This window comes from Pyrenophora tritici-repentis, chromosome 4, assembly GCF_003171515.1.
Source record: "Pyrenophora tritici-repentis strain M4 chromosome 4, whole genome shotgun sequence".
Lineage (NCBI taxonomy): Eukaryota > Fungi > Ascomycota > Dothideomycetes > Pleosporales > Pleosporaceae > Pyrenophora > Pyrenophora tritici-repentis.
The window spans coordinates 2935579-2957360 of record NC_089393.1 but is presented as its reverse complement, the minus strand read 5'-3'; the positions used below and the strand labels follow the sequence as shown (position 1 = coordinate 2957360).

General features: G+C 50.2%; 10 protein-coding genes across 10 annotated transcripts; 4 read left to right on the top strand and 6 right to left on the bottom strand.

The window, feature by feature from the left end:
* Positions 1 to 65: 65 nt before the first annotated feature.
* PtrM4_098960 (uncharacterized protein) lies at positions 66 to 2042 on the top strand (the record flags this gene model as incomplete). Its single annotated transcript, XM_066107290.1, has 1 exon — positions 66 to 2042. The coding sequence occupies one exon, from the start codon at positions 66 to 68 to the stop codon at positions 2040 to 2042; it is 1977 nt and encodes a 658-aa protein (XP_065962958.1).
* A 1498-nt stretch (positions 2043 to 3540) lies between these two features.
* PtrM4_098950 (DUF3818 multi-domain protein) lies at positions 3541 to 5692 on the bottom strand (the record flags this gene model as incomplete). The annotated part of the gene is made up of 2 exons (XM_066107289.1): positions 3541 to 5062; positions 5106 to 5692. 2 exons carry the CDS (start codon positions 5690 to 5692, stop codon positions 3541 to 3543), a joined length of 2109 nt encoding a protein of 702 aa, XP_065962957.1.
* Positions 5693 to 6143: 451 nt separating this feature from the next.
* Positions 6144 to 6505, bottom strand: PtrM4_098940 (uncharacterized protein; the record flags this gene model as incomplete). The annotated part of the gene is made up of 2 exons (XM_066107288.1): positions 6144 to 6219; positions 6255 to 6505. The coding sequence occupies 2 exons, from the start codon at positions 6503 to 6505 to the stop codon at positions 6144 to 6146; spliced, it is 327 nt and encodes a 108-aa protein (XP_065962956.1).
* Positions 6506 to 7279: 774 nt separating this feature from the next.
* Positions 7280 to 9134, top strand: PtrM4_098930 (penicillin binding protein; the record flags this gene model as incomplete). Its single annotated transcript, XM_066107287.1, has 3 exons — positions 7280 to 7769; positions 7852 to 7983; positions 8035 to 9134. 3 exons carry the CDS (start codon positions 7280 to 7282, stop codon positions 9132 to 9134), a joined length of 1722 nt encoding a protein of 573 aa, XP_065962955.1.
* A 621-nt stretch (positions 9135 to 9755) lies between these two features.
* PtrM4_098920 (UhpC, Sugar phosphate permease) lies at positions 9756 to 10980 on the bottom strand (the record flags this gene model as incomplete). Its single annotated transcript, XM_001933751.2, has 3 exons — positions 9756 to 10225; positions 10399 to 10700; positions 10757 to 10980. The coding sequence occupies 3 exons, from the start codon at positions 10978 to 10980 to the stop codon at positions 9756 to 9758; spliced, it is 996 nt and encodes a 331-aa protein (XP_001933786.2).
* An 804-nt stretch (positions 10981 to 11784) lies between these two features.
* Positions 11785 to 12717, bottom strand: PtrM4_098910 (tricarboxylate transport protein, mitochondrial precursor; the record flags this gene model as incomplete). Its single annotated transcript, XM_001933752.1, has 1 exon — positions 11785 to 12717. One exon carries the CDS (start codon positions 12715 to 12717, stop codon positions 11785 to 11787), a length of 933 nt encoding a protein of 310 aa, XP_001933787.1.
* Positions 12718 to 13191: 474 nt separating this feature from the next.
* On the top strand, positions 13192 to 15559 carry PtrM4_098900 (nitrate assimilation regulatory protein nirA; the record flags this gene model as incomplete). Its single annotated transcript, XM_066107286.1, has 4 exons — positions 13192 to 13293; positions 13346 to 14240; positions 14290 to 14683; positions 14734 to 15559. The coding sequence occupies 4 exons, from the start codon at positions 13192 to 13194 to the stop codon at positions 15557 to 15559; spliced, it is 2217 nt and encodes a 738-aa protein (XP_065962954.1).
* Positions 15560 to 15912: 353 nt separating this feature from the next.
* PtrM4_098890 (PrpF domain containing protein) lies at positions 15913 to 17226 on the top strand (the record flags this gene model as incomplete). Its single annotated transcript, XM_066107285.1, has 2 exons — positions 15913 to 16248; positions 16303 to 17226. 2 exons carry the CDS (start codon positions 15913 to 15915, stop codon positions 17224 to 17226), a joined length of 1260 nt encoding a protein of 419 aa, XP_065962953.1.
* A 195-nt stretch (positions 17227 to 17421) lies between these two features.
* Positions 17422 to 17825, bottom strand: PtrM4_098880 (uncharacterized protein; the record flags this gene model as incomplete). Its single annotated transcript, XM_066107284.1, has 2 exons — positions 17422 to 17512; positions 17584 to 17825. The coding sequence occupies 2 exons, from the start codon at positions 17823 to 17825 to the stop codon at positions 17422 to 17424; spliced, it is 333 nt and encodes a 110-aa protein (XP_065962952.1).
* A 2993-nt stretch (positions 17826 to 20818) lies between these two features.
* On the bottom strand, positions 20819 to 21739 carry PtrM4_098870 (Dimer-Tnp-hAT domain containing protein; the record flags this gene model as incomplete). The annotated part of the gene is made up of 4 exons (XM_066107283.1): positions 20819 to 21192; positions 21245 to 21514; positions 21553 to 21583; positions 21629 to 21739. The coding sequence occupies 4 exons, from the start codon at positions 21737 to 21739 to the stop codon at positions 20819 to 20821; spliced, it is 786 nt and encodes a 261-aa protein (XP_065962951.1).
* Positions 21740 to 21782: the final 43 nt, after the last annotated feature.

The following is a 21782-nucleotide window of genomic DNA, read 5'->3' as shown; positions in this document are numbered from 1 at the left end:
AGGGTCCAGTCATCTACCAACAACCAGCTACATCTGTATAAAAGTACAGCGCCCGCCTACTGACCATGCGTTCAAACGAAATTGTTGCAGCCTCCGTCATTCCTCTTGTCTTCTTCCTAGCTGCCATGGCACTCGTTACACGCTTCCTGCAGTCCAGACACGCAAAACCTACCGTGACGGAAAAGGACATGCTCAGTGCAGATGGCAAGCCGCTTACCGCCGACGGGAAGACTGAACGACAAGTCCAATTTTCACACATATCGAGCGCCTGGAAACGCCTGGTGACGCCAAAGAGCGATGTAAACAAGATTTATTGGGTTCCAAGTTTGTCGGGCATCATCAAAGCCGGGGATGAGGGTCTGTTTTCCTCCGCGTTGTTCGCCAATCTCCAGGGCACCCCTGGACCAATACCACTCGAGACCTTGTACAATGCTTTCGCCGACAAACTTCGAGCCGAACGAGCTTCGTACCCTGGGGACATGACCAAGTTTCTTGCAAACATGAAGAGACCCACTGCTAGACCTGCGCTTGGCGGCAGCGTTGGTCGCACGAGGTCCGTGATGAACAGACGGCCTGATAGTAGCATAAAGTTGAATAGGAAGAGCTTGGATCTATCGGCGGCAGAGATGGGTTTGACAAGAGCGTTATCAGTGAAGAGATCAGCGGCTCTCTTCGTTTCTATGCGTAGTGGACTACCAGACGCTGGTACCCAAAAGGCTTCTCAAAAGTCCTGGGTCCGAGAGGGCCAAACTGCCAAGTACCAGGACGATTTGTGGAGCATAAAGGTCACGCCTTCAGAACTCGCAGCGCTCTCTATTATTCTTGGGACAGAGATAACCGGAAACACTACTCAGGACTCGTCGGATGCGGGCGCATACGGTATCTCCATACTGACCGAATCGACGGACAAGTGCAAGTACCATGTTACCCTACAACAGAACAAGATGGGTAGATCGCGGCGGCATGCTCAACGTTCAGCCGTCTCACCACTATTCGCAAAGCATCTTGCCGCCGGCTCTCTGCCATACTCACAAGACAAGATTGGCGTTTACAGCATTCTCATCACCGAGGAGTCTTTCGAAGCTCTACAAGCCGGCGCATCCCTGTACGCCCACCCATACGTCGCACGCACACCACAAGCCAAGTTCCTTGCCTCGCTCCCCAGCTCGCGCGAGTCCAGATTCCACATCCTCGCTACATCGACCGAAGTACAACCTTCCACAACACTACTAGACGCCATCGCAGCACTGCCATTCTCAGGAGGTCTCGCACCTCTTGCTTCAGCACCGCTAATCAAGACGATACGATTCATCGCGTCGGCCGGCTTACCGCAGGGAAAGCTACTCCAGCGATTAGAGGGGCTAGTCGACAAAGTGCACCGCCACGCGCCTCAACACAACATATTCGGGCCGCTATACGAGCCCCAGAACGCCGGTGCACTCTACCGCGAGCGCGAACGCCTAGGCAGACTCGCAAACGACGCCAGCACAGCAGACACGCTCGCCGACAAAACAGCCCGCATGTCACGGTACGTGACACTACTCGAGCGCCTCATGGCCCTTGTACCAGACATGAAAGGCCAGGACATCCTAGAAGCCGTGCAAACAGCGACAAAAGTAGAACTCCAACGCAGTTACGAACAAGCCGTAGCCGCACACAGCACCGCCAGCCCTCGAAAAACTTCAATCTGCTCAACCACGTACCCGATACCTGAAACCACACCCGCCTCAAAGGATACACACCTCTCACCAAACGCCAGCGGTCGTCGGCGCTCCAACAACCGTCTAAGTACCATCTCAAACCACACCGTACACACCGACGCTAGCTCGGCATCGTCCAGCGACAAGGAACCTAGTCTAGCTAGGCAGGTTGAGCAGGTCCTCAAGATGGAGTTGCCGCTTGATGTGGCTACTGTTGCCTTTGTCGCGCGCATGGTGGTTGTAGCGTGGACGTGTAGTGTGGGGACTGTGGCGTGGGAGGACGGCCAAATGGGCTTCCGCGTTCCGGATGTGGAGGCGCTGCATAAGGCGGTCATGTCATAGTAGACGATGAGGGGCTTGCAACTTGGAAGCGTGTGTGCTGCAGGGAGGCATTTTGGATATACACAACAGGCGTATTGTTTCTTTTGTTGGGTTGGTTTGGTTGATGAAAGAAGGGGTTTGGGTCGGCTTTTCCGTTGGTTGGTTGCCGGGTGGTGGGTGTTGCGTTCGCAAGGTTACATGGAAGATGACATTCCCTTCCTTTTCCCTATCTGTTCCCGTTTCTTTTTCTTCTCCTTTTTCTTTTTCTTTTGCATACTCAAGATACCACGACATCATAGCCATTTTTCTCCTTTTCTTATTGTCACGCGCGCGTGCGGTTTGTTTTCTAGCATACATGTATTACTAAACCATTGCACACACACGCATTGCACACACGCATCTACACCACGCCTGAAATAATAATAAAAAAAGAAAATAACTCACACTCAACAAGGTATGGTTTGCGTATATACATACCACTACTACACACCTCTTTCTGATATCGTCACACCGCAATGTCAAACACCAACCCCATACCCCCACTCACCAGCTCTCACCCATTCCCATCCATCCATCCCCTCGATCACCGGCCCAACTCATCATCCGAACCACACTCCGTCCCTACATCCGTGTCTCCGTCTCCGCCTCCGCCACGGACTAAACCCCCCCCCCTGAAGGCTTCAAAACAGCATCTACATACGGTACTTACGCACGTAAAGTAAGTCGCATAACGAACATTGTCTCACCCCCTTGGAAAACCACCAAATCACGAGGTCCTTACTTTACAGGAGACTAAGGGGGGTAAAAGAAGCTTTTCCCCCCCACCAAGGTAAATATGCCAAGGGGAGATTGATGCCAGGGTCAGCGAGCTTGTTCCGTGGTGTAGGTGCGTGGTGCTGGAAGTTCGGGAGTATTGTGGTTCCAGTTCCGGTTCCGGTTCCGCTTACTTGGGTGTGTACTGTACGTTTGACGGTCGACGGTCGACTTTGGAATAGGCGGGTAGGTAGGTAATGTGAAATGATGTGATTTGATGTGATGTGATGCATGTGAGTAACTACCTACTTACTATAAAAGCAAGTAAAACGGAGACGAAAGCGGTGGCGTGGTATACTTAACGTAGCCAAACAATCGCATGTATATATATATATTAGTAGGAGAAATGACGGCACCACATACAAAGTGTACCTACGTATACCCACGTCCGCTACCCTCGGCGACGGGGAGTCTCGGAGATTTCGCCTGTGGTGTGTGCGGGTAAGGAAAACACACAGGCGGCACAGGTGGCTGACTATCTAAGTAAATCTAGAAACGGCATAATAGGCCCGATAAACAAATCTGGTTTTCCCGTTCGTGTACATGCGTAAATACAGCTAAGCCACTGCGAAAAACGCCACAATGTGGCTCGGCCCAATATATTTATACGAACGATATCGATCGATCGGTGTAGGATAAACGTCTCCTCTACATACATACAATCCGTCCAACGGCGCATGCTAGTTACTATACGCTTGAACAAATGCTAATCCGGACCCATGATTTCAAGACCCCGACATACCCCCACCCAACCATCTCTCATGCCTTCCCATACCACTTCCATGCTTTCCTCTTCCAGCCCGTCTCGCTTGCGTTCTTTGCGATCGACTCTGTCTCCCGTGCCCTCTGCCATCATCGCGCTGACTCTATCGCGCTTAGTGGCTCTATCGAGTAAGGAAGAGCTTGTCTTGAGACCCTTGCCATCAAGCTCGCCTTTGACTTCCCAGCCCTTGCGGATGGGGCCGTGGATGGTGGCGGGGGAGATGAGCGTGCTATCGAGAAGGGCGTTCCACCGGCTGAGGTACATGCCAGGGCCGTGTGTCGTTCCTCTGGCAGTTTGTGAAGATGAGGAGGGCCTCATGATGGATTCTAGACGCGTGTGTGATGTTGATTTGAGTGTGGATAGGTGCTTCTCGTGCTTGTCGAGGAGTGTTTTGAGTTCTTCTTGCTTTTCTTTGCTGAGTGTTGAGAAGAGGGAATGGAGCGGTGCTGTCATGTTGCCTGCTCCTCCTTCGCCTCTTTCTTCCGCTTCTTTGGCACGGGCGTCGACGCGGAACTCGGAGAAGATGCGCTTGGCATATACGAGGTAGTCTTTGGCGAGATCTGGTGCGTTCTTGGTGACTTGATGCAGGAACTTGTGCATCGACGGCGCATGCTTTCTGAGTAGCTGTACAAAGTCTTCTACGGTGGGGGCGTCGCTGGGTTCCTGGTCAAGTATACTGGCAGGGTCCGGTGAGGGAGCGCGTGACTTTGAATTCTCCCGACTCTTGCTGCCCTTCTTCCTCGGCTTGGCAGTTTTGATCAGATCTGTGATGAAGGCTTCTGCGTCCGTGACAGTTCCCGATAGATCAACCGCATTGTGTATCGCCCGGATGACGGGATCCATGCCTGCGACTGCATCTCGAACCGTGGAAGTCAAGACATCGGGATTGGATTTGCAAAGGACCTTTGTAAGTTCTTCCCGGTCACGGATTGAGAGGTATGTGCTGAGATATTCCATGGCTACATTATGTTGGTGTTCGTTGAGAGTCTCTGCATCAATTTTGAAGGGCGGATCGGACGTCTCTAGAACGACGGCTACGATGGATTTGGATTCAGACATGGATTGGCTCCTGGCCGCCTCGTGCCTGTCTCTTGAAGCGTAAACGAAAGTCTTGAGAGCCTTGAAGACCTTCTTATCCGGTGCATCGCGCGAAGACTCGAGCTTTGATGCGCGCTTCTGGAACTCGGATGTATCCCATGCCAATACCGTAGATATGATCTGTTGTAAAAGGTTCATGCCGTCGTTGGTATTGTTGGTGAGACCTATCCAGTTGGTCATGGCCGTTACAGATAGCTTTGCGAGTACCAGTCTGACCATGCCGTTGATCATGGTAGCTGCGTTCCCGACGCGCAACGTCTGCTTGACGACAGTATATGGGATGAGGCGATGCAGGTTCTCGATGAGTCGAACGAGGTACTGGCCGTCGGGTGACATGATGAAGATGTGGTGGAGGAAGGATGCAGCACTGCGCTTGTTAGCAATGCCTACACAGACGTGGAAATACCTACTTCAACAACATATATTCATGAGCTGCTTGGAGGCAACTCGTATGGTCTTCCAGCCTCGGTGTGGCCTTGACCTTTTCATACAAATCATCCAGAGCATCGCCGTATATCGCGTCACGCACCAAATCTTCAAAACCGCGTATAACGTCTTCTGGGTTGTTCGTATCGTACTCGTTTTTGCCTTGGGTCTGCTGCTTGGCCGCATAGCCGCCTAGCATGCCTCTAGCAACATATTCGGCAATGCTGCTCGCGGCTGTCGCAAGCGCCTTCCGACTGCCAATTGCGCCCTTGTCATAACTCTCACTCAGTTCCGCCTCTGCCATTCTCTGAACCAGCGTCTGGATCTTGTCGGCCCACCAGCTTTCGCCAAAGTTCCGTATGGCAGGATTACACAGCGCGAACTTGTTGAGCATGTTCTGCAACAACGGGCTTGTCGATTGCACGCCATCAGCTTTCCGGAACGGGTAGCCATACTGGTCGATGGTAGAGGGGTATTTGAAGGCTTCGATTTCAGAGTAGACCTGGTGGTGGATCAGGATGTCGAACAGGGCGTGCGTTTGCGCGGGCGTGAGAGGTTTCGTCGTTGACATGGCTGTGTGGGATGAAGCATGCCAGAACCAAAAACTCGTAACAACTCCATAGTTGGCGAGGAGGATGGTGGTAGACGCGGATGCGACGACGCGGGGTACGTCATCACGCCTGCAGTCTTGGCGCATTAGCGACTGCTTCTACATCTCTTTTAGTCCTGGCGCCGTTGGACTGCGCCACTACCTACAGGGTGGCATGTCAGTCTGACGCTTGGAACTATTGACAATACCTGCTTCGAGCTGCATCACTTGGACCTTTACGAGGGACTTTATCACTTTGCATGGAGATGACAAATTGCAGATTCAAACGTCTCTATGGATTGAAATGAAATACCACCAAAACGACCCATATTCGGCTCCCAAGCATGCGTTGCTTGCTTCAACTACCACATCTCCCTCTCCATCCACCACCCCTGTGTCTCTCAGTCGAGATAGTAAATGCTGTCGTATATATTTACTTCTGTGGGTTCCTTAATGGCGACGTTTCGTACTCGGTGAAGACAGAACTCCAGACAAAGTATGCCGCCGCACTATTTACTTAGTCAGCCATGTCCCACTTACGTACCGTAAAGAGCTTCTTACAATTAGAAAGATTCCTGCGCATAGCAAGCCTTGTGTACCATCCAGAGAAAACATTTTGGATATGCCGAAAAAGAAGAAGAGGCCACCAATCATGACAATCATGCAGTTGCGTATCCTGCCGTCTTGGTCATTGTCTCGACTCTCGTAAACGGCAATCTTGTCCTCGAGTTCGATGATGCGGGCCGTTTGTCGATCCATACGGTCGCATGGGTGAAGAAGTGGTATGTAAGACATTTTGACTGGTAGCGTTGTAGAGTGGTGGAAATGGTTTCTCGATGCGTTCGTAAGGTGTGATGAGTTTGTGAAGGATGTTGGTGAGATATTTGCTGCTGTTGAAAGGAAACATCGTCGGGGTTTTATATAATTGTGAAAAGGTAGTTCCACTTAAGAGTGGGCACATTGTGGTATGAACCATGGTTCGTTCTCTATTTAATGACTAGATTTTTCGCCTACCAATTTGAGAGCGGAATATGGTACTGATATGCCAACCATGGGACGGTCGATCGCGAGAGGAATCGCATCATGGCCTAGCTAGGCGAAATATTTGCGACGTACTCTTACATTAATGCAAGCACGTATTTAGCATGAAGCTTGTCTAGGCTAAAAGAATATTGTGCGGAATATCGAATTGTCTGAAAGATAACTAAGAATGCAAAAGCGATGCTCTTACAGGGTGTCTTCTAGCATCTGCATCCTTATTATCGCACGTGATGGCGTGACACCGCATTGACGCGTCAAGTGGTCAAGGTAGGGGCGGAAGTGTCGCCATGTTCCGACAGCCATCAACAGCTTAATCTGCGCGGTTCCGAGGAAAGAGGTACGCATATCCAGAGGCCTCGAAAGAGATAAGAAGACGGGTACATTACATAGAAATACAGAGGGAGTTGCAGGTGCATCGCCGATCTGTCAAGCCACACGGTCCAAGCTCCTGTGATGCGGGGATGCTGTACAACGAGGCGCTCCTGCATTGCTATCTTGGTATATCATGTAAACACCCCACTCAACACCATGTTGATACACTTTTTGACCCCGTTATTCGCTGCTTTCGCCAGCGCAAAGTGCTTCGAGCCCAATGTCGCGCATCCTCCACCTACATACGATGCCTACGATCCTCTCCTCCAAGAGGCGTTCGAGTCGATGGACACAGCGCTTACAGTAGCCATCGCAGCACCAGAGTATGCCCCAACTTCTTTCTCTGTAGAAATTACCTCTTCGAAAGAAATTCTGTGGTCGCTGCACCATACAGCCCGCAAGCGCAATGCTTCGAGGCCCGATATTCCGCTGGTCAATGGTGATGCACTCTACCGTATCGCTAGCATAACGAAGACGTTTACTGTTCTCGGCATGTTGTATCAACACGAGGCTGGTAATTTGAGCTTAGACGATACGGTCAATACGTATCTGAAAGAGTTGGGAGATAAGTCAAATGGCGGTATACCGTGGAAAGATATCACACTGCGTAGCCTGACTAGTCAACTGAGCGGCATCCCACGCGAGTGTAAGCTGCCCTATGATGATGATCAGAATATCTTCCAAGCATGTCAAACGGACCAAGGTACGCAAGCTGATTTATTTCCTAGGGGCGCAGAGCGACATCATCAATGATGATTTCGATCCCACCGAGGTGGGTCTGCCGCCTGATGTATCCAGAGAAGGCCTGCCAGCATGCGATGAGTACTCGCCGAATTACGAAACGCCTTGTACAGCCAAAGGTGCGCTCTTCAATGCCAAAAAAGGCTTTTTACTGACAAAGCTCTACGTAGATTTATTCAGAAGACTCAAGCAATTTCGCCCACTATTCGCACCTAACCAAGCGTCCACCTACTCCAACATCGCCTATGAAATCCTCGGCCTCGTCATATCGCGTGTGAGGAACCAAACCTATGAATCCTACATTGACGAAGCCATCTTCAAACCCCTGAACATGTCCACCAGCACCTTCTCACTACCACCCGACTCCGTCGGCGTCATTCCATCCGGCGACCAATTCTGGGATGTCGATGAAGGCGTTCAAAACCCCACGGGTGGAATCTATAGCTCCTCGCAGGACCTGTCCAAGTATCTTCGCTATGTTTTGACGCATTTCAACGCTCTTACGCCTGCTGTAAATTGGATACATCCCGTCTCACCTTCTCGGGGGTTGAACTCGTTTTACGGTATGCCGTGGGAGATCTTCCAAACGGATCGTATACTTAAAGACTCGAAACGCACGGTACGCTTTATTACTAAAGGCGGCGGACTGCCAGGTTACACATCTGTTATCATGACAGTGCCAGAATACGACTTGGGCATCACTATTCTTGTTGCTGGTCCCAGTGGAATCTTTTCCACGATTCGGGACGTCGTTACCGTTACCATGGTACAGGCTGCTGAGAAACTTGCCATCCGCCAGCTGAACGAGCGTTACGCTGGGACATATCGCGCTAGAGATTCTAAGCTCAATTCTACAGTTACGCTCAAAGCGGACAGTCGCGGTTTAGTAATCGCAAGCTGGGTATCGAATGGAACAGATATGTACGAGGCTCCTCTTGTCAAAGCCACGATGCCGCCACATTTCTTTTTTCATATGAGTCCCACTCTTCAGTACCGCAACGAGGAGAAATCGGAAGGAGAGGAGTGGCGCGCTATGATTGTTGAGGAGCGCGATGTGGGTGTGGGAGCTGTTTGGGATGACTTTTGCATGGAGAATTACGAAACGACGAGTTATGCGGGTATACCGTTCAATGAAGCGGTCTTCTGGAATGAACGGGAAGATGGATCGTTCGGGGCGTTGGAGTTGTCTGCTTTCAGAGTCAACTTGACGAGAGTGGAAGATGATCGAGACGAGCTAGAGTACGACGAACAGGATATGATGGAGCTCTGAAGAATACTATCATGTCTCTTAAAACTACCACAAAAGGCAAACAACAATATTACACATCTAATAAGCAAACCTCCACCCCTTCTCCACCCCGCACCCCTCCTCCCACCCCTCCGCCTCATCCAACTCCCTATTCAACCCCTTTGCCCTCGCCCTAACCAACAACGCCGACGCAACACACGCCACACACCCAAAAAGAATCAACCCGCCCCCCAGCCGATAAAACGGCTCCTGGCTCGTCGGGAAGAAATACGGACTAAACCAATGACTCGTCTGACTAATACAATTCGCTATCGCAATCAGCGCCGCCTTTTTACTGCGCGGCGCGGGAACAAGCGTCGTCTCCCAGCTCAACTGCAGGTTTAGACCGGAGTAAGTCCCGCTGATGAGCAAGATGAGCCCGAAGTAGCGGGCGCCGATGTTCAAGGTGCCGATTAACATGCTGCAACCCGCGGCGCTCATGATGATGGGGCCGATGATGTGGAAGGTTGATTCTTGCGTTCGGCCCGAGGTGTAGGCTAGGGCGCAGGCGACGGCGTAGGCGATGGCGTAGGGGGGCGCTTGGATGAGGTACGTTGTCAGTTTTGAGAAGTTGAAAGTTTTCATAATCTACAAATCGTCTCGTTAGTGATATATGACAAAAGGGGTTGTTTGGTGTGCGAAACGTACCGATGGTAAAAAGTCCTTGAAACTCTGTGCTGTGACGAGGGCAAAGTGCATGAGACAAAAGTACCAGGTGAACGGGTCTTTGGCTGCTTGTTTCAGTCCGTCCCATGTTCCGCCTACTTCTTCGTAGTGGCCGCCGTTGGAGACTTGGACCCGGTACTGGGCCATTTCGGATTCTTCAGGTGATAGCCACCGCGTGTTGTGTGGCCAGGAAGGGAGTATGAAATATGCTGATGCGGCTACGAGGATGGATACTGCCCCCTCTATAATGAAGAACCATTGCCAGGATTTCAGCGACAGGATGCCACCCATGTTCTCTAAGATAGCTGCGGCAAGGAAGCCGGAGAGGATGTTGGACATGGTATTACCGGCGTGCCAGATGGCCATTCGCATTGGGTTCTCTTCTTTGGTGTACCAGGAGGATGTCACTGGTTTGTGTTAGTCTATGCGGCTGTGTGTTATGGTGGCGTCTGGGTGACATGAGATACTTGACAGAGTGTGTAAGCACCTGATAGGCGTGTCTGGCGACTACAGTGGCTTTTGTACACTGGTATGCCAAGTATCTCATGTTACCCGGGAGGTTGGCAAGGAAAATACTTACTAAGCGTGATACCAGGGAAGAACGGGGCTTCGGACAGACCGATGAAGAAACGACATACGGCAAATCCCGCACCGTTCGTCATAGCTGGCATGCATATGGTGCCGATACTCCACGCCATCATCATAGACGGAAGAAGCCATCGAGGGTCGGCTTTGGCAAGCCATAGGTTACCAGGGACTTGACCAACGAGGTATCCGACGTAGAAGGTTGATATGCCGGCGTTCCAGAGTGTGTCGGTCATTTTCAGGTCTTCTTGGAGTCCAGCGAGGCGCGCGTTGGATACGTTGATACGGTCGAGATAGCTGGGGGTGGTGAGTAAGTCTTGTCGATATGTTTTCAGAAAGGACTGGAGTCTTACTTCATGAGAAACATGAGTGTGATGCAGGGCATCAATCTCCAGTCAAGCTTCTTGACGAGTTTCTTGTTCAGAGCAGCCATTTGGTCTGCGTCGAGATCACGGAGAGTGTCGAAGCGTGCTTGAATTTGGAGAGCCGTGATCTGACCATTGTTCTCGGGGAGAACCTCCTTGAACTCGGCATTGGCCATCTTGTCGTCAATAGATTCGACATGTTTTTCAGCCATGTTGTCCGCTTGGAGGTATCGATGGCTTCAAGAGCAGTGTATGAGATGAACTGATGTGGAACAGTGTGTTGCTCCCATCGTGATGTCGCGTGCCATTATATATAGACATCTTGACTACACGGCAGCTCGGCATTTACGTCGATAACCTAACCAGCTCATGTTCTTCTCCTCCGGACGACATCGTTCCCATCCAGTACCAGAGCTGGGGAAACGCCGAGAATGCGGGGGCCCCAGAAACTAACGGTTTGGACAGCGGGGACTTGACGCCACGTGCGGCGTCTATTCGGTAGTTTGGCGATTTCCAAGAGTCGTTGGCTTGGAGGATTCTTGGGATTAAGCGAGCGGGCGTGTTCGTCACGAGGATCCCGCCATCCTGGTGTTCACTTCCCGCGGGATGGTTAGAATGTTGCCGTTCCGCGGCTAAAGGAGTTTGTTATCCTGCAGCGCGAGATGGATGCATGATGCCGCGGGAACAGTAGTAGGGCTATCGGTGTTTGTGGAGGAAGTCTGCAAAGGACGGAGAAAGGCTGCAGGAGGGGAAAGCTCGCAGCAACGATGAATCGTTGTGGGCAGGTGCGGCCCGGCAACGTTTTGCAGGTGCCAATAGACCCACACGACGGAAGATCACTGGATTTTGGACAGGTTGATTAACAAGTAAAATTGTGTGTATTATTACAACTCCTCTAGTTACAATATAGGATTTCTTTGTGTCGTCAATGCGAATTAGTTTGAGAGACGCTGCACGTGAACGCCAAACACGAAGCATGTAACGGAATTGATCATTATTTGTACTGGAACCCCAAATTATGAAGATGGGGTTAATAAGTCGGAAACCTTCTCATACACGGTAAACACAATGCCTCCGCTCAAGACTAGCCTGCCCAACCGCATTGTACTGCCACTCCAAAACCCACGTACCCCTGCGTTCCTCATCACACTTCGAAATGCCTCCATTGTACTGGCTCCTTGTGCACTTTGAGCGCGCGTCTTGATAGTGTCAAACGGTTGTGTGGCATAAACAGTAATGATACCAGCAATGGCACCCATACCAAACGTAACGCCACTGTTCTGTGGTAGATTCTTCCGTCGCGCGAATTCCTTCAGCACGTTATATGAGCCCATGCGAACAGCTGATGTGGCTGATTGCTTTGCGGTTGTAGAAATCAGACCTCGGTATAGTCCAGCGATGCCATGCGTCTGGAGAATAACTCTGGAGGCATGGAAGCCTCCGCGAAAACGCTCTCCACCACTCTTTGCGTTGTCGATCAGGGCAGTCTTGACACGCTCTGTTGGTGTGACCGCGACGACACTTTCGACTGCGCCTGCCAACATGCCGGCCAGCAAGCCTCGTGCGGGAGAGAGAACACCGCGCTCATCGGCAAGGCGTTTGCGGATAGAGTCAAAAGAGAGAAACCGAACACCGGCTTTGAAAGCAGTTCCCACAATCAAAGTAGAGCAGCCTGTGTATATTGCACCAACCCCTTCGCTTTTAGCGACTTGGGAAAGCACCGTGAACGGGTTTCTTGAACCGGAAGCGCCCACTTGGAGTTGGGCGCGGGTTTTGGCGAATTCGAATGGATAAGTCGTTGTCGCCTCAACACCACCAGCGATGGCACCCGATAAGAGGGAAACGACAGGATGTGGGCTGCGCTTTTTGGGAGTTGTCTTTGGTGTCTGTTGCAGAGAAATGGATGATTGTCTGGTGTCGACGGGAACGGGAACCAATGACGCGCTCATGGTGGATAGTGTGCTTTGGGGAAGATGGTGACCAGATCCGCCATAGTATCAAGCTGTCGGGACTGTATATACCTTGAATGCATTGGTCCTCAACTGATCAAGGGAAGTACCCGGCCGACAATAAGACTGCGATAGAGTTCGGGAAGCGTTCTCGGGTTACCGCCACCCGGGTATCATAAAACACTTGACATACTAGTGTAGAAAGGCCACTGTAGTTGCCGAAAACGTCTATTAGCATTGTAGGGAAGCACCTAATAGGCGGGTTTGGCGACTACAATCCATGAATGGTCTTCTTACACTAGTTTGTCAAGTATTTTGACACCTACGTGCCGTGTTCAAGCGGGAGCATTGCCGCGGGATGTCGGCGTTTTGCCGTCACGCGTCATTTCGTTCCCGCTTCCGGGCAGACTCTTCTCTCGTTCCCGTCTGAGCGGTACCCGTCATTCATCATCGCGCTGGCTTTTCCTCAACGCAATGAGTGCGAACGACAATCCCGCGGGAGGCCATGTAGTGACTGGGACTGGTCGTACCCGCAAAAGGGCTGCCGAGGCCTGTGCTTTCTGCCGTCGGAGGAAGGTTGGTCACAGCAAGCCTGATCAACGGAGAAGATATTGATCGAACCTCGCAGATCAAATGTAGTGCGGAGAAGCCACAATGTGCGAACTGCAAGACGCACGGTGCAACGTGCCACTATGAGCCTATAGATGATGGCCATCAGACAGTCGCTCGTCCGCGCAAGACACCGCGACGAGAAAAAACTGTAGAGCCAGCAACTTCTATCGTTGACTCGATTCCTTCCGTCCAGTCCGCTGCTCCTACTCCCAATAGTGTGTCGCGCATCGTCGTTGCGGCGAATGGCTCGTCAAGCTATCATGGCCGTACAAGCGCCTTGTTTGACGAAGGCTCCCACGACCGATCTGCTGCTGAAGCGCATCCTCGAATGCCCGACGAGTGGATAGAAAGGGGTCTCGTTGCTGAAGCAGCGCGCCAGCGACAGCTAGAAACTGTCAATTTTCGCCATGGAAAACTCGACTTTGACGGTGTTGAGCCCGAATTAGGCATGCATCTACTTTCATTGCATTGGAACCGCCAGCATCACTCGTTTCTGGCTACCTACCGTCCGGCGTTTATGCGTGACATGGCTTGCAATGGACCCTACTTCTCCAAGTTGCTTCTGAATGCGATCTACTTTGGCGCGGCAAAATTCAGTCCACGCCACGAAATCCGGCGAGTAGCAGACGATGTGCGTACTGCTGGCTGGCAATTTCGCGAAAGAGTACGTGAGCTTCTGGGAGGCTCTTTGGATAAGAGCGAGATTACGACGATTCAAGCATTGCTGGTCATGACCAATTCACTTTTCGCCCTTGGGGATGAAAGAAGTGCTGCATGGCTGTACGCAGGGCTGGCATTCCGTATGATTGTGGATCTCGGTATACATGTAGATACAGTGGATCTTGCAGGTACTCGCAAACTATCAGACGAGGACTATGAGATCCGAAGACGTGTCTTTTGGGCTGCATTCGGTGAATACCTCTCATCATACCACGCTAACTCGACTAACGAGAACTCCAGTCATTGACAAGATTCAGAGTCTATACCAGGGTCGACCAGTTAGCATCAAGGAATCAGACACGCTTGTACCCATCAAATTTCAGGACACTTATGAGGAGCTGGAGCATTGGACTCCTTTCGCGTACTCCACGCAATCAGATGCCGCTTATTTGGGCTCCCCCGCATATAGCGTCTCCACATTCCGGCATCTCTGTCAACTGTCTGTCATCCTGAGCGACATACTCAGCACCATATATACCGAAAGAAGCTTCGATTCAACACCTGGAGAGCTATCGTCGAAGCTAGAAAGTATTCACCTAAAACTGACCACATGGAGGAGCCGACTACCTGAACATCTTGCTGTTGATGTAAAAAAGGCGCCTGTAACCCCACCTCCACATGTGCTGAGTTTGCAGTAAGCTTCGCAAGATCTAGGGGATGAATGATGCACTAACAAAATTGCAGTGCTCTGTATAATGTTTTGACAATCCTTCTGCATCGCCCTTTCGTGGCCGATGGTCATCTCTACAACACGTCACGTTCAATCTCTGTAAACTCATTCATGGCGTGCGCAACTGCCGCTGATGATATTGTACAACTGTTAAGAGCATACGACAGAGCATTTAGTGTGCGAAGAGCTCCGTACCTCATCTCCTATGCGACATATGTTGCTGCAACTATCCATGCTCGCATTGCTGCGAGGCGCGAGCCCGGCTCTCATGCCCACAACAACCTATACGCTTGTTTAGCTGTTTTCCGTGAAAACCAGGAGACAAATTGGGCCGTGCGGCGTGCGACCGCTATCGTGCAGAACCTGATGAAGAGGCTAGGGGTTACTTCACCTAATCCCGACGATACTCATATCGATAGAGACAGTAGTGACGAGAATACACCAGGAACATCATCACGCAGATCGACGGATCGTGAGCCAAGCTTGCATAGCCTCGACATCGACGGTATCATCCAGAGCTTCGTTCGTGAGCGAGAACAGGAAACCTCTCAAGCGGTACACACAGCGCCAGCAGGCCCGACTGGTCATGGCAACTCTTCCGAAGCCGCGGGATCTATACCATCACAATGGTCTTACGCTCATTCGGAAATGCCCGGCGTTGCTTCGGTTTCTGGACAGCAAGACGCTAGCAACATCTCCTACGACACTAATGGGACTTGGGTATACCAAGGCCAACCGCAGCTATTCAACGAAAACCCGGTGACTGTGGACGATCTCCTTTACGGGTTCAACGGCTCGGAGCTAGACAAATTCCCGATACTAGACTGGGATGCCATGTAAAGGACGCTAAGCCTGCGGCAAAGATTCGCCTCATGTGCCAAGTCTTGGGAGCCGCGGCTAAGCCTCGGGCGGAGTCTCCACCAAAAGATCCCGCGGGAGCGCATGCGGGAATGCCGTTTGAAGTTTCCGCGAGTTGAAAAAGAGAAAGCTATATAGAGATGGCTATACGAGATGAAACCCTCTATGTCAGACGCAACATGCGGCAAAAGAGTTTGTTTTGCCAAGCCCGAGTTGTGACCGAAACCGTACGACTCCCAACAATCTCACTCCTCTCACCTATACAGATCCCATTCCTACCAATGGCTAGCGAAAGGGCCCCCAAAAGGATCAGACGCAGTCTACCTGCCGTTCTGATGCGTGCTGGTACATCAAAGGGTCTTTTCATCCATCGTCATCATTTGCCAGCCTCCCAAGAAGCATGGGCAGGTCCACTATTGGCTGCCATGGGCTCACATGGTTCGGATGTCCGCCAGATCGACGGCGTCGGAGGAGCGACATCGACAACGTCCAAGGTTGCTGTCATATCACCATCGACCCGAATGGGAGTTGATGTAGATTATACCTTTGTACAGGTAGCGGTCGGACAAGAGGTGGTGGATTTCAGCGGAAACTGCGGGAACATGTGTTCGGGTGTTGGACCTTTTGCTCTTCAAGAAGGTCTAGTGCGCGCAGTGCCTGGAGACCGAACTGTAAGCCAGCATATCTGATGAACTCTATTTCTCAATACTCATTCCTCATTATAGCTCGACGTACGGATATTCAACACCAACACATCCCGAGTCATTGTAGATACTGTCGAAGTAGACGAGCATGGCTCGTTCAACGAAGATGGAGACTATGCGATTCCTGGTGTAAAAGGAACTGGCAGTGAAGTCAAAGTTGCCTTCATCGACCCCGCAGGCAGTATGACCGGCACGCTTTTTCCTACCGGCAGACGCAGCGACACCATCCGCGTCCAAGAGAAAGACGGTCCCAGCTTCCGTGTTACCGCCACGCTGATAGACGCCGCCAATCCCTTTGTTCTCATCGACAAGACGACATTACCTGCCTTTCTTCAGATCGAACCCGGCAAAGACACACCGGAATATCTCAAACATATGGAGTCTATTCGACGCGCGGGCGCAGTCTTGATGGGACTAGCACCGAGCATGGAAGCTGCTGCAAAAGTCCGCGCTACACCCAAACTGGCAATTTTATCGTCTTCGTCTTCCCGGACAAAGACAGACAGTATCGAAGATGCGGGTAGGACACCAGACATACATGTCCAGGCTTTTAGCATGGGAAAGCCTCATCCTAGTCTACAACTCACTGGCGCTGCCTGTCTCGCATCCGCTGTATGCATCAACGGTACTATTGCCCATGCACTCGCCTCCAGCTCCCCCAAGAGGATGGAATTCCCAGAAGACCCAGAGTCTCAATGGAACACTCCGGAACGCACCCCAAGCCCATCAAACTCTGATTACCCATCTTCCTCTGCTTCTAGCCTGGTGCCCAGTCCGAGAACGGTGCGTCTGTCGCACTCTGCTGGCTCGATTGATGTTGACGTTTTGGCTACGTGTTCTGAGGCGTTTGCTTTTGTGGACCGGTGTGTTGTTTCGAGGACAGCGAGGCGGTTGTTTGAGGGCAAGGTGTATTACTACGAGGATCGTAGAAGTGGTGATTTCTAGTCTGTTATGCTGGAATGGCAAAATTACTTTTAGCGAGAACATACGGTCATCAAATTAGAGCGCAGATTTCTTTATCCCGTAAGACAACTCATTGGGTCAATTGGCCTCTGTGAGCTCGCAGTCATGCTTAGTCTTGCTCGTCGACCATAACTGTTAGATATAGATGTTAAATACGATACGTTCTCCTATATACCACTACAGAATCTTAACTTGTATAACAATAGTACCGCGTTCTAACTTCAAAATTTGTTGAATGTAAATAAACACATCATCTACAACACTGATACTAGGATAAGTCAGCTAATATTCGGGATAAGATATGCTTGAAGCGAGAATATTGAAGCTGTTTCTACTTACATAAAGAGTGCACATTTTATCGTCGCCAGTACAAGTATCATGGTCCATATGCCCTCAAGTTGATTTTTATAGCGGTATGGATCATTGCATGAGTAGCATCCAGATGTTTTAGAGCTCGGAACGTCGCCGTAAGCTAAGAATGGGCGGAGACCGCATGCTGGCTGTTTTGTAGGTCTTGATGGAAGTCCTTTGGCATGGGCGAGTGATACGGTAAAAAGTAGGGTAGCTGTAGAAGCCTTCATAATAGCGACTTGTGGGAAATGGTGGGAGATGGTAAGGTACGTGCCTATGTTGTCGTAAAAGTGAAAAAGTAGATGGCTGTTAATGTTGGTAGGCCTTTGTACGACTGTACGGGTTAATGGCAATAACGAGGTTCTTCTTGTGTCTTGGTACTGTTGCGATCTTTGTAAGCCGGGGTGCTACGAAGATATTTATACCTGAGCTTTGTGCGAGACGGACCGAAGTTGGATCGAGAAAGTCCTGATACATTAGGCCCATTGAGGGATATGATAGATGTACCGCAGGTGCGTACACGGACAGCCCCTCATTCTCCTGATACGTCAACCGCCACAGGGGCGCCGGTTGCTTACTAGAGCACTTACTTTGTTTGACCCTTCCTTTTTACTAGCGTCTTGGTAGTCAGGAACATGAAATTGAGGCTCAATACCTCTACACTCGATAGCTTGGATTTTGTCAAATCCAAACCTTGTATCCCATGCATTATACAAGCTTTTTCCTAAGACGAGCCCTGGAGGCTCATGCGCGAACCCTATTACTTGTCGCATGAGCAACAACTGTGAACGGTCTGTAGGTACTGTATTCCAGCTACCTAATCCAGATGCTATTTACAGTCGAGATGAAGAGAAGAAGAGGAAGTGGGCGGCCATCCCGCTTTGTTTGGGTTGGCGCGCGGCGCACGGTGCACGGGCTGCTGGGGGAAGGAGTGATAGAAGGAAGGAAGCGACTAGGCCAGCGGTCTAGTCATGTGACCTAGGGCTCAGCCCGTTACAACAACCAACGACAGAAGTACACCAGCGCAACGAGGACCACAACACTGAGCTAAGAGTGTTGCCGTAGAAGCGCCACCGCAGAAGCGCCACCGCAGAAGAGCCACCGCAGAAGCGTCACCGCAGAAGCGCCACCGCAGAAGCGCCACTGCAGAAGAGCCACCGCATGTAGAAGCGCAGCCCCGGAGCATTTTAGCTAGACTCAACTTACTTACTGTAAGCGAGGATGATACTGAGACTATTTGAGTAGAGTCCTAGAACACTAATAACCCACTAAGCTGACTTTGTGGATAATAAAGACATTATAGAAGTAGAGAAGGTAGCGCTCTAACAACAGCGCGTATCTATTCAATCGCAGATTTACTGCGTCGTAATTCTGTGAAGTCTGTTCGGTAGTTTTGGGCGCCTCGTTGTGTCGATTGTACCATATTACTAGTTGGTAGTTCTAAGCGCAGTCACCAGAAACTACTACTTTCAGTTATATTCATTAATTACAACATGTTCTTTCACATACGACCATAGGATCTTGAGAAAAAGTTCTCCTTCGCGATCCGTCACTTCTCGTTATTGATGAAGGTGGAGAAAACGTGCGTGAACTTGTTGTATTGGAGCTACGGGAGAAGGGAGAATATCTATGGTGCGCGCACGGAGCAGCTGACTAATCAGTGCCTGGCCAATCAGAGCACGGGAAGCCTGATTCACCGTGAATACTAGTGAAGGCTCTCACCGCGTCTCGACAGTTATACCGTTTCCAAGTCAATTGACTGGTATAGTGACCGTTTTCGGTCATCGCGATGCTGTTGTTAGTTTACGGCTGTCAGATATTCACTCTTATCTGGAATACTGATGAAATGGGTAATGATCGTGATGATATTGATTATTGATTGTGTGTTGGTTCTGTCTACGGTTGTGGGCACACCTAGGGGGTGCCAAGCCTTCCTGTGATCCGATTGGCTCTCTCAGATGCCGGGTCGCGCTAGTCTAACCCAGCGTCTGTACGCTCTCATCTTCAACAGTGCTATTATCTGACAACGGCACAGCGCCCACCACAGCCCACTTCAGACTATTAACGGACATTGAGCACTAGGAAATGTATGCGCTATAGATCTTAGTGTGTGCTATTCTAATACTGGCGGCGATTAAATTTCTAACGATGACCCGCCTCCTTTCCACAATCTTCACTCTCTTATACCGTCGAGTTTCTTTCCCTCCTAGCATTAATATAGCTCCTCCTAAGAAAAAGTCTAAGGTCGATCTTTCGTGTCACGAGAGACTACGTCGCAGTCGAACGCAGACAGAAGATAGTCTTTACAGTTCTTTATTAATCGTAGTTACTATCTAGTGTAGATATGTCAGAATATGGGCATATTTTGGGTGGTGGACAAAATCTGGGTGTTCGGAGCACCCGGATCCTGTGGATCAGTTAAATTAGTCAGCGCGCACGATCCACCGCGATCCAACTGATCCAACTGCGTTGGATCAGCAACAAGACAACACGACATCAGACCAGAACAATACAATCTACCCCCGTCTTTGATAACCCATCATAATCTGACAATAGGAGAGAGCAAAAATTAGAACTTATTAACGAAAACACCTCTATAATGTCAAAGCGAAACCTACTAGCACCTATACTACCTAGCAGACTCCGCAACAATCAATCGGATCGGCATGATTGATTCCTATCTAGGTTAAAGGCTGCCTAATGAAGTAATTCTTTAACCTATATAGGAATCAATCATGTCAATCGATTGATTGTTGCGGAGTCTGCTACCTAGATCATAACTTACGGATCGCCTAAATAGAAACGCGGACTTAACTAATAGCCTAGTTATTACTCTTCTAGAACGTGCTCTAACCTAAGAGTATATATTACGCCGCTAATTAAGAACAGTTACATACTGTAAGCAGCGCGGAAACTTCTTTAATAGGAAGCTATTAGCTCCTAAATACGCTGGCAAATGGGTTGGGTATACCCAGTCTTGGGTTGGGGTTGGGTTGGGGTCGCACAGACCATGGGTTAGGGTTGGGTTGGGGTCGCACAGACCATGGGTTAGGGCTGGGCTGGGGTCGCACAGACCAAGTGGTAGGGTTGGGCTTGGGTTGGGTTGGGTTGGGTTGGGGTTGGGTTATATTTTTTGGGTACTTTAACGGAACAACACTTAATTAAGATAATGTGTACACGTTGATGATATAGTAGATACATAAAACGAGATATATTAACACAGCTAATTATCACGGTAGCGCTGAGGACGCTGGCGCTTTCGAGGTGGCAATTGACGCTCCTCCTGGACCTCTTCCTCCGACTCTTCTTCTGTAGTCTGGTTCTCCTCATCTATATCGAAGGTATGCTCTAACGAGGCTGGAAGCTCAAAAAGATCATTAACCTCGTCAATTGGCTCTCCATCCTCCCCTAATTGAGCAACTAGGTAGTCTAGACCCTGTTCTTCCTCTTGAGATATTGTATCCTTAAGAACCATTATCTGCTGTATTGTCCGGGCAGATAGTCGGTGCCTCCGACTACCAATAACATCCTTAGCAACATTGAAAACTCTTTCAACCCCAACCTGAGCAATTGGTATTGCTAGTATATCCTTCGCCACTTGGGATAGTCTATTAGCAGATGTCTATGATAAACAGCTGTGATAACTTACCAGACTTTTTCTGGGTAAACCGCTTCTCTGAAAGTATATCCCACTCTTTCTCTAGCAGCTTAGCCTGTCTAGCACTATTTGCTAATTTATACTTAGGCTGTTGCAAAAGCGATTTCTTCAGTTGGTACTTCGCGGAGCGGTCGGCTGTTCTAACGCTTTCAAGTACCTTCTCCTCTTTATCGAAAAGAGCTTTGCGTTCACGTTGAGCAATAGCACGGGCGCTACCACTCAGAGAGCCAGTATAGGGGACGCTCAAATTGATAGGTCGGCCTTTTCGTGAACCCCACTACCTCTTTGATCTAAGATACCGTCAATCTCGTCAGCTTCACACGCAAATCCCTGCTTATATTAGCATAAGCTGTGATAAATGGCTGTGATTATTACATCGGTAAGCTGCTCCCACTCATCTTGTTCGAACCCAGGCGGAGGTTCAAGTTTGATGGCTGGAACTAGGCCTTCAGGTACGTCGCCGACTTGCTCTTTCGCGACAGGCATGGCGGGGACTGTGATAATGCGCTGTTGTAAATGGGGTGTTTTC